The sequence below is a fragment of the Pan troglodytes genome, chromosome 6 (genome assembly GCF_028858775.2).
Source record: "Pan troglodytes isolate AG18354 chromosome 6, NHGRI_mPanTro3-v2.0_pri, whole genome shotgun sequence".
In the NCBI taxonomy this organism is placed as follows: Eukaryota; Metazoa; Chordata; class Mammalia; order Primates; family Hominidae; genus Pan; species Pan troglodytes.
The window spans coordinates 110,864,510-110,875,413 of record NC_072404.2 but is presented as its reverse complement, the minus strand read 5'-3'; the positions used below and the strand labels follow the sequence as shown (position 1 = coordinate 110,875,413).

Sequence of the window (10,904 nt, the reverse complement as noted above, 5' to 3'; positions counted from 1 at the left end):
CCAAAGTTCTAGAATTACAGGTGTGAGCCACCACACCCGGCCTCACTCACCTAATTTCAAATTGTCTTACTCCAAAATCGGTACTCTTTCCATGGCACAACACCACCTCCCAAAATCCCTTCTACAGGACACGGCCAAATGCAGGCTATAGGCTCCTGGTCCAGCCATATCCCTGTTTCACTGCTTTGCCAAAAGCTTTATCTTCAGTTGGCTGGGAAATATTTTTTATATTGAAAGTATAGCTCAGGCTTTCTAATGAGAATTGATGAACAGTTGATCATTTTTTGTCCTAAATTGATTTTGTCCATCATTGATTTTGTCCTAAACCAAACTTGCTGGACATCATCTCTGGCTACAGCTTTATTCCTTTTTTTAAATTAAAAAAAAAAAAAGATGACAGCATTCATAGGGGACAAAATATTTCCAGGTTACAAACCATTTTGTGAAATTCCTGTCTTCAAGAGTTGAACGGAAAAGGTTCAAATCCTCCCGCTGCAGGAGAAGGTAATTGAAGGGCATTTGATTCCCTTGAGTCACAGGAAACCCACAATTTATTCTTTAGTAATAAAAACTGCATGTGTAATCATTGAGACCATGGAGGGTCAACTCAAATTAAAGATTTTATGGCTGGGGGTTATATTAAATCTTTTCAACAATTTATAGAAGGGATTTGAAATATGTCAAACTTATTTCTTTAGGTTTTTTGCAAGAGAAAGATTTTATTGCATTGAATCACAGAAGGAGGAGAAAAATGACTGAGTTCACCCAGTTCTCACCCCCGCTAATGATCTATTGCTCACTTTACAATCAAAGCCTGGGTATTAAGCTGTCTGAAGTCAAACTCTTCTAATTAAAATGAAAGTCATAAAGCAAAAGTATTTCAATAATTTACAATAATCATCCCAAATGTATACAGCACATATATTGAAGAAATGTAACGCATTTCTTATTTTTTATTTCTCTCACCTGGGCCAAAAACTAAAGGTTCTTGGCAAGATTAAGGGAACATTCATTAACTTAAATATTTATAGAGTAAATGAATATGTATGTGTTTCTATGTGTGTGTTATGAAGGGGAAGATGAAACTGACACTTCTTTTATCTTTTTTTTTTTCTTGAGATGGAGGCTTGCTCTGTTGCCCAGGCTGGAGTGCAGTGGCACGATCACAGCTCACTGCAACCTCTGCCTCCCAGGTTCAAGCGATTCTCCTGCCTCAGCCTCCTGAGTAGCTGGGACTACAGGTGTGCACCACCATACCCGGCTAATTTTTGTATTTTTAGTAGAGACGGGATTTCACCATATTGGCCAGGCTGGTCTTGAACGCCTGACCTCAGGTGATCCACCCACCTCAGCCTCCCAAAGTGCTGGGATTACAGGCATGAGCCACCGCACCTGGCTTTATCTTACTTTTTTTGAGTCAGGGTCTTGTTCTGTCGCTGAGGCTACAGTGCAATGGCACGATCATGGCTCACTGCAGCCTCAAGCTTCTGGGCTCAAGCGATCCTCTCACCTCAGCCTCCCCAGTAGCTGGGACTACAGGCATTCCACCATACCTGGCTGAGTGTGTGTGTGTGTCTGTGTGTGTGTGTGTGTAGAGACAGGGTCTTTCTTATTGCCCAGGCTGGTCTCAAATGCCTGGTGTCAAGTGATCCTCCCACCTCAGTCTCCCAAAGTGCTGAGATTACATGCATGAGCCACTGCACTGGCCCAGAACCAACACTATTCAGCATCTGTGGTGTATCAGGCTTAGAGTTGTGATCAGTGGACCCAAACACCGATGAGACCCTTCAGTGAGGGCGTGTGTTGTTAAGATTTGTAGCACACAAACTACCTCCCAGTGCAATGAAGTAAACGCTGAGGTGAGGAAGCCTGGACTCTGGACCTGGCAAGAGGCACAACCATTACTGTACATAGAGGGGAAATGGCATCTTTACACATAGAAAGGAGAACCGGCCTGGGTGCGGTGGCTCACACTGTGATCCCAGCACTTTAGGAGGCCAAGGTGGGCGGATACCATGAGGTCAGGAGTTTGACACCAGCCTGGCCAACATGGTGAAGCCCTGTTGCTACTAAAAATACAAAAATTAGCCAGGCATGGTGGTATGCGCCTGTAATCCCAGCTACTCGGGAGGCTGAGGCAGGATAATCACTTGAACTGAGGAGGCAGAGGTTGCAGTGAGCCGAGATCTCGCCACTGCACTCCAGCATGGGCGACAGAGCAAGTCTCCATCTCAAAAAAAAAAAAAAACAGAAAAAAAGAAAAGAAAGGAGAACTGGAGCTGCTGAAAGCCCATGGTTCCCGCCTCCTCCCTGACATCAATTTAGGATACTCATCACTTCGCCTTACTGTAATAGCTCCATTTGCAAATGAAAATTAAACTGTACATGGGGGTGGGTTCAGTGGCTCAGGCCTGTAATTCCGGCACTTTCAGAGGCTGAGGCGGGCAGATCAGAAAGGACTTGAGGTCAGGGGTTCAAGACCAACCCGGCCAACATGACAAAACCCCGTCTCTACTAAAAACACAAAAATTAGCTGCACGTGATGGCACGTGCCTGTAATCCCAGCTACTCAGGAGGCTGAGGCAGGAGAATCACTCGAACCTGGGAGGTGGAGTTTGCAGTGAGCCGAGATCACACCACTGCACTCCAGCCTGGGCGACAGAGCTAGACTCCATCTCAAAAAATAAAATAAATAAAATAAAATAAAAATAAAAATAATAATAAAAAAAAACCTGTGCATGAGAATGTGCATGGGAAAACACTTGACAAGCTGCACTCTGCAGGTTGGTCTCCCCATCTGGCCTAGAATCTACCAGGATGAAGGGACTGTGCAGAACCTCAAGTGATCCACCTGCCTCGACCTCCCAAAGTGCTGGGATTACAGGCCTGGGCCACTGCGGCCAGCCAAGCAGTTCTTTTCAATACAAAGACTATGTAACTATGTTACCGAAGGTTAAAGATTTGATATGGGGTTGACTAGAAATTTTTGTCATTTCAGCCCTTTTATGGGCTAGCATATTTTGTACCGGCACTCTCGGCACATAGACATTTAATATCATGGCTTATCCAAAATTCTGACTTGACTCTGTATTTTCAGACTGACCTAACTGATTGAATTTAGCAGCAATGTTTCTAGACACCTGCACTGACTAAACGATTCCAGTCATCATCTCTTTGGTTTCTCCTAGGTCAGACGAATGATAGTGAGTGGTGAATCCTTTTACAGAAACCAGACTTTCACCTGATTTTTTCTGAGCTGTGCCACGGCAGTGATAAATCGGCTCCCAGGTGGACGGCCACAGTGATATCATGCCACAGTGATAAAGGAGTCAAGGCCTGGTTCCAAGGCCAGCTTGGCACTTGTATGGCCTGTCTGAGCTCTCGGGATTATTGGGAGAAACAAAGGTTTGGAAACGGCCATTCCGCCCCCTCCTGGAGTCTTGCTTTCCGCGTCTCTACCGAGACTGGTGGAACGGGCCTGCAGTCCCAGAATTTTGGGAGGTGGAGATGGGAGGATCATTTCAGCCCAGGAGTTCGAAAACAGCCTGGGCAACATAGCAAAACCCAGTCTTACAAATAAAAAAATTTTAAAAATTAGTCGGACGTGATGGCACATGCCTGTAGTGCCAGCTACTCGGGAGGCTGAGGCAGAAGGATCATTTGAGCCCAAAAGTTGGAGGTTGCAGTGACCCGAGATCGCGCCACTGCGCTCCAGCCTGGGCGACAGAGTGAGACCCTGTCTCTAAAAGAAATACAGGCCAACCCTGCAGAACCGCGTCTGCAGCCCGGGTTTTGTGGCTTCTCTCCGACCCCCTCCCAGTCGCAGACGCGCCCGCTTTCCGTCCCGCGCGCCGGAAGTGGCCGAGTCCCGTCGGTCCCTGCGGGCCTCTCTCCGTCGCCATGGAAACGAAAGCGGCCAAGTAGAGCTCCGTCCTGACGCGCCGCCTCCCGTGGGCTCCGGCCGGCTAAGCCGCGGCGGACAACTATGCTGAAAGCCAAGATCCTCTTCGTGGGGCCTTGCGAGGTATGTCCTGGCCCGGCGCGGCAGAGGGAGCGGGGAGCAGGCCTCGGGGCCTGGGCGAGCGCAGGTCCCCACCCGTCTGATCTGCGGCTTGCTCCCGGAGGCGGGAACCCGGGCCCACCGCGCCCATCCCGACTGGCGCCCCTGCCCTTTCCGTGAACTCGGTGCTTTCAGACCTTGATTCCAACCACTGCCCGGAGGAGGTAGTGGAGGCGAGCCCGGTGTTAATGAGCCCCGAAGGCCCAAGGTACTGAGTGGCATCATTGGAACCATAGCCTAGGTTTCGTGACTCTTTCTTTTGCCCCCGGGATCCCCCTAATGAATGCGTCTGTGGGTCTGGACTTTTGTTTGAGACAGGTTGTCGCTGTGTCGTCCAGGCTGGAGTGCAGTGGTGTGATCATAGCTCACTGCAGCCTCGACTTCCCTGGGCTCAAGCAGTCCTCCTGCCTCAGCCTCCTGAGTACCTGGGACTACAGGCGTGCACCACCACGCCCGACTAAATTTGTTGTTTTTGTTTTGTTTTGTTTTTTTGAGACAGTCTCGCCCTGTCACCCAGGTTGGAGTGCAGTGGCATGATCTTGGCTCAGTGCAAACTCCGCCTCCCGGGTTCAAGCGATTCTCCTGCCTCAGCCTCCTGAGTAGCTGAGATTACAGGCCCACGCCATTACCCCTGGCTAATTTTTGTATTTTTTGTAGAGGTGGGTTTTCACCTTGTTGGCCAGGCTGGTCTCTGCTGACCTCAAGTGATCCGCCAGCCTCGGCCTCCCAAAGTGCTGGGATTATAGGGATGAGCCACCGCGCCTGGCCTTAATTTGTTAATTATTTGTAGAGACAGGATCTTGCTATGTTGCCTAGCACCTAGGCTGGTCTCCAACTCTTGGGCTCAAACAGTCCTCCCGCCTCAGTCTCTCAAAGTTCTGGGATTACAGGCATGAGCCTTTGCTCGAGTCCTGGGCGTTTTACTATATGGTCCTGGAACCATTGGCTATTAATGTGTGTGTTGGGGGCGTGGTAGTGGGGATCACATCTACATGTATACTTCACATCATCCACAGAAATAAAGCTCAGATGGACTAAAGCTAAATGCGTTTAAAAAAAAAAAAAAAAAAAAAAGGCCGGGCGCGGTGGCTCACGCCTGTAATCCCAGCACTTTGGGAGGCCGAGGCAGGCATATCACAAGGTCAGGAGATCGAGACCATCCTGGCTAACACGGTGAAACCCCGTCTCTACTAAAAATACAAAAAATTAGCCGGGCGTGGTGGCGGGTGCCTGTAGTCCCAGCTACTCGGGAGGCTGAGGCGTGAACCCGGGAGGTGGAGCTTGCAGTGAGCCAAGACTGCGCCACTGCACTCCAGCCTGGGAGACAGAGCGAGACTCCGTCTCAAAAAATAATAATAATTTTTTTAAAAAACCCAGCCGGATGCGGAGGCTCACGCCTCTAATCCCAGCACTTTGGGAGGCCAATGCAGGTGGATCACCTGAGGTCAGGAGTTCGAGACCAGCCTGAGTAACATGGTGAAACCCCATCTGTACTAAAAATACAAAAATTCGCTGGGCTTGGTGGTGCATGCCTGTAATCCCAGTGACTCGGGAGTCTGAGGCAGGAGAATCGCTTGAATCCGGGAGGCAGAGGTTGCAATGAGCCAAGATCGCGCCATTGCACTCCAGCCTGGGGAACAAGAGCAAAACTCCATCTAAAAAAATAAATAAATAAAACCTGTAGAAGTCTTAGGCCAGGCACAGTGGCTAACACCTGCCAGCACTTTGGGAGGCTGAGGTGGGGAGACCACTTGAGCTCAGGCATTGAAGACCAGCCTGGGCAACATAGGGAAACCCCATCTCTACAAGCAATACAAAAATTAGCCGGGCATGGTGATGCACACCTGTAGTCCCAGGTGGCTCAGGAGGCTGAGGCAGGAGGATCACTGGAGCCCTACAGATCAAGGCTGCAGTGAGCTATGATCACATTGCTGTACTCCAGCCTGGGCAACAGAGCAAGACCTTGTCTCAAAAAAAAAAAAAAAAAAGCAATGTGTATTACTCATATAATCGAGATGGACAAACAGCTGCATGTGAGATTATGAGACAGCTAGCCACGAGTCCCCAGGCTGACTTTGATCCTCTCTGTGACCTAAAAGAACTCCTTGGCTGGGCACAGTGGCTCATCCCTATAAACCCAGCACTCTGGGAGGCCCAGGCGTGTGGATCACCTGAAGTCAGGAGTTCGAGACCAGCCCAAGTAACATGGTGAAACCCCAATTTCTACTACAGATACAAAAGTAAGCCGGGCGTGGTGGCAGGCGCCTGTAATCCCAACTACTCTGGAGGCTGAAGCAGGAGAATCGTTTGAACCCGGGGGTTGCAGTGAGCCTAGATCACAGCCTGGGCAACAAGAGTGAAACTCTGTCTCAAAAAATAAAAATAAAAACTCCTTAACCCCATGCTCCCTGGACCCCAGACCAGGCTGTGCCCACTGCACTAGAGCAAGACAGTGAGGTCGTAACCACCGCAGTGATCTCAGGGTGCCCATGACCTATACTGCACCACACCGGGTTCCAGGCCACCTCTTGGGGTCATTTTTTTGGTTTCCTTTTCTGCCTTTCAGCAAAGACCTTTATTTGCACTCATTTTCACAGAGTGGAAAAACTGTTTTGGCCAACTTTCTGACAGAATCTTCTGACATCACTGAATACAGCCCAACCCAAGGAGTGAGGTGAGCCCTGACAAATCTGTGTCCCAGAGTGTCCAACTGGCTGGGCAGGGAGGCTCATTCCTCTAATCCCAGTGCTCTGGGAGGTCAAAGCAGGAGGATCGCCTGAGGCCTGGGCAATATAGGGAGACCCCGTCTCAACTAAAAATAAAACATTAGCCAGGTGTGTTGGCATGTGTCTGTAGTCTCAGCTACATGTTAGGTTGAAGCAGAAGGATTGTTTGAGGCCAGGAGTTGGAGGCTGCAGTGAGCTATGATCGTGCCACTGCACTCCAGCCTGGGTGACAGAGTGAGACCCTGTCTCAAAACAAAATTAATAATAAAACAATTTTAAAAGACTGCCCAACCATCACCCACTTCCTACTTTTGTTGCTGTTGGCATTCCAAAAGTGTAATGCAGCCTCATTATTGGTGCTGCTACTGTTCGTCTTTTTTTTTTTGAGATGGAGTCTCATCCTGTCGCTGAGGCTGGAGTGTGGTGGCACGATCTCGGCTCACTGCAATCTCCGCCTCCCAGGTTCAAGCGATTCTCCTGCCTTAGCCTCCCCAGTAGCTGAGATCACAGGTGCACACCATCATGCCCAGCTACTTCTTTTATTTTTAGTGTAGCAAGGGTTTCACCATGTTGGCCAGGCTGGTCTCGAACTCCTGACCTCAAGTGATCTGCCCGCCTTGGCCTCCCAGACTGCTGAGATTACAGGCGTGAGCCACTGCACCCAGCCTACTGCTCTTCTTTTTCCTTTTAGGATCCTAGAATTTGAGAACCCGCATGTTACCAGCAACAACAAAGGCACGGGCTGTGAATTCGAGCTATGGGACTGTGGTGGCGATGCTAAGTATGTTTCCTTTAAAGAAAGTCACTTCATCAAATGGTTTAAAAATCAGCTGCCCAAGCCAGGGGCGGTGGCTCACACCTGTAATTCCAGCACTTTGGGAGGCCAAGGTGGGTGGATCACCTGAGGAGAAGAGTTCAAGAGCAGCCTGGCCAACATGGCGAAACTCCGTCTCTACTAAAAATACAAAAAATTAGCCAGGCTTGGTGGCAGGCACATGTAATCCCAGTTGGGAGGCTGAGGCAGGAGAACTGCTTGAACCTGGAGGCGGAGGTTGCAGTGAACCCTGGAGGTTCAAGCGGAGGTTGCTTGAACCCGGGAGGCAGAAGTTGCAGTGAGCTGAGATCGCACCATTGTACTCCAGCCTGGGCGACAGAGCTGGACTTCTAGCTCAAAAAACAAAACAAAACAAAAAAATCAGCTGCCCACCAGGCACCATGAAGTTGGGCCTAGCATGTTTCCTGGCACGTATGAGGAGCTTAATAAATGATTTGCTGACATGCATTGCTTTATACACTTCAGTGATTAGGTTATGATGCAGTTAGAAGTCATCAACCTTGGCCAGGCGCAGTGGCTGACGCCTGTAATCCCAGTACTTTGGGAGGCTGAGGCAGGCAGATCACCTCAGGTCAGGAGTTCAAGACCAGCCGGCCCAACATGATGAAACCTCATCTTTAAAAAAAAAAAAAATAGGGGCCAGGCACCATGGCTCACACCTGTAATCCATTGCTTTGGGAGATCACCAGAGCTCAGGAGTTTGAGACCAGCCTGGCCAACATAGCGAAACCCTGTCTCTACTAAAAATACAAAACTTAGCCCAGTACGGTGGTGTGTACCAGTAATCAGGAGACTGAGGCACGAGAATCGCTTGAACCTGGGAGGTGGACATTGCGGTGAGCCAAGATCGTGCTACCGCACTCAAGCCTGGGCGACAGAGCCAGACTCTTGTCTCCAAAAATAATAATAATAATAATAATTTTTTTTTAATGAAGAAATCATCCACCTTTACAAAAAATAAAATTGACCTGATGTGGTCCTAGCTACTCAGGAAGCTGAGGCAGAAGGATCACTTGGGCCCACATTGGAGGCTGCAGTGAGCTATGATCCCACAACTGCACTTCAGCCTGGGAGACAGAGCAAGACCCTGTCTCTTAAAAAAAAAAAAGTCATCCCCCAACTTTTTTTTAAATTTTTTTTATTTTTTTGAGACGGAGTCTCGCTCTGTCACCCAGGCTGGAGTGCAGTGGCACGATCTCAGCTCACTGCAAGCTCTGCCTCCCGGGTTCACGCCATTCTCCTGCCTCAGCCTCCCAAGTAGCTGGGACTATAGGTGCCCACAACCACACTCGGCTAACTTTTTTGTATTTTTAGTAGAGACGGGGTTTCACCGTGTTAGCCAGGATGGTCTCGATCTCCTGACCTCGTGATCGCCCGCCTCGGCCTCCCAAAGTGCTGGGATTACAGGTGTGAGCCACCACGCCCAGCCGTCATAGACCAACTTTTAATACTAAGATATTCTTTTTAAAGTCCACAGTTAGAAACCAGAATGACCTAACTTTCCCTCTTGTTCCTTTTCTTCCTCGCAGGTTCGAGTCCTGCTGGCCGGCCCTGATGAAGGATGCTCATGGAGTGGTGATCGTCTTCAATGCTGACATCCCAAGCCACCGGAAGGAAATGGAGATGTGGTATTCCTGCTTTGTCCAACAGCCGTCCTTACAGGACACACAGTGTATGCTAATTGCACACCACAAACCAGGCTCTGGAGATGATAAAGGAAGCCTGTCTTTGTGTAAGGAAACTGGAATTTCTCTTCCTCTTTTGTCTTGAATGTTTTGGACACCTACATATTGTCCCATGTCCTAGAAACCAGCAGCTCTGTCCAGTTACTGAGCACCTACTGTACCCTAGGCAATTGTTACCCTCTCCATGTGAGTCCACTACGTCTCTACTAAAAATACAAAAATTAGCCAGGCATGATGGCAGGCGCCTGTACTCCCAGCTACTCAGGGGGCTAAGGCAGGAGAATTGCTTGAGCCCAGGAGGCGGAGATTGCAGTGAGTTGAGATCTCACCACTACACTCCAGTTTGTGTGACAGGGCAAGACACCATCTCAAAAAAAAAAAAAGAAAAGAAAAAAGACCGGGTGCGGTGGCTCAGACCCGTAATCCCAACACTTTGGGAGGCCAAGGTGTGCGGATCACTTGAGGTCGGGAGTTCTAGACTAACCTGGCCAACACGGTGAAACCCCATCTCTACTAAAAATACAAAAATTAGCCAGGGGTGGTGGTGCATACCTGTAATCCCAGCTACTCAGGAGGCTGAGGCAAGAGAATCACTTGTACCTGGGAGGTAGAGGTTGCAGTGAGCTGAGATTGTGCCATTGCACTCCAGCCTGGACAACAAGAGTGAAACTCTGTTTCAAAAAAAAAAAGAGCAGAATACAGAGTGGGAAAATCCTTGTAGCTATTCTTGGGTACAACTAGGGGGGCACTCTTTCTGAAAGAACTTTTCTGGAGAAAAACCTCCAATTCACATAACACACATCCCAGAGGTGACACAGTCATCCTGAAAAAGAACTCACAAAATATTCAGAAACAAAATGAGAATAATAGAGAATCTATTCCTTTCTGGTTTAAGAACAGAAGACCTGGAAAGTGGTTTGTAAGGTTTTCATCCTGTCGCCAGGGGGCAGTATAGTAAACCCATTCTCTGTTCTCTGGTGTCAAGAAGACAACTTGATCTGTGAACTTCAGAAAGTTAAATTTCTTCTAGAAGTTTCATTGCGAGCTATAAATGGCCCTTCATGGAAACTCTTTGCCTAATTAACCTTATCTTCATTTTCAAGCGCCACCCTTGAACAAGCTGAAGCTGGTGCACTCAAACCTGGAAGATGACCCTGAGGAGATCCGGATGGAATTCATAAAGTATTTAAAAAGCATAATCAACTCCATGTCTGAGAGCAGAGACAGGGAGGAGATGTCAATTATGACCTAGCCAGCCTTCACCTGGGACTGCCACATCCCCAGTGAAATCAGCATGTTTCTCGGTGCAGATCTGAAATCACATCCAGCTCCTGATGTTTTCTTCTCCCTCTGACTGCAGAGGAAGTGTTCCTACCTGCAGGAAGGCACCTGTCATGCAGGGCATTCACTCAGACCATCTGTGCTCTGCCCTGAGTTCAGTTGAGAAAATCCTATTATCGAATTTGGATTTCCTGGCCCCAGAACTTCCCAAAGACCTGTAAAATGGAGGGATTTACCACCTCACATATGTCCAGTTATACAGTTTGTGGAATTGTAACCGTCGCAGCCCAATGATACAACAGTAGTTTAATCACGTG

At 48.6% G+C, this 10,904-nt stretch overlaps 1 protein-coding gene across 4 annotated transcripts; it reads left to right on the top strand.

Annotated features, from left to right (window-relative positions):
* The first annotated feature begins 3,868 nt into the window (after positions 1–3,868).
* On the top strand, positions 3,869–10,904 carry IFT22 (intraflagellar transport 22). 4 transcript variants are annotated; one of them, XM_003318687.5, is made up of 5 exons: positions 3,869–4,024; positions 6,658–6,734; positions 7,478–7,567; positions 9,151–9,353; positions 10,410–10,904. In XM_003318687.5, the coding sequence occupies exons 1-5, from the start codon at positions 3,986–3,988 to the stop codon at positions 10,556–10,558; spliced, it is 558 nt and encodes a 185-aa protein (XP_003318735.1). In that variant the 5' UTR covers positions 3,869–3,985; the 3' UTR covers positions 10,559–10,904. The 4 variants fall into 4 exon arrangements, with proteins under 4 accessions (XP_003318735.1, XP_001154629.1, XP_009441928.1 ...); XM_001154629.7 differs by lacking the exon at positions 7,478–7,567 and having other exon boundaries at positions 3,870–4,024; XM_063815480.1 differs by lacking the exon at positions 6,658–6,734 and having other exon boundaries at positions 3,883–4,024.

Bases quoted from the DNA above. Each gene is read 5' to 3' on its own strand.
- IFT22 (XM_003318687.5), top strand. From the start codon at position 3,986: ATGCTGAAAGCCAAGATCCTCTTCGTGGGGCCTTGCGAG. The intron at 6,735-7,477 runs GTGAGCCCTGAC...TTTTCCTTTTAG, and splicing joins AGCCCAACCCAAGGAGTGAG to GATCCTAGAATTTGAGAACC. The intron at 7,568-9,150 runs GTATGTTTCCTT...TCTTCCTCGCAG, and splicing joins GACTGTGGTGGCGATGCTAA to GTTCGAGTCCTGCTGGCCGG.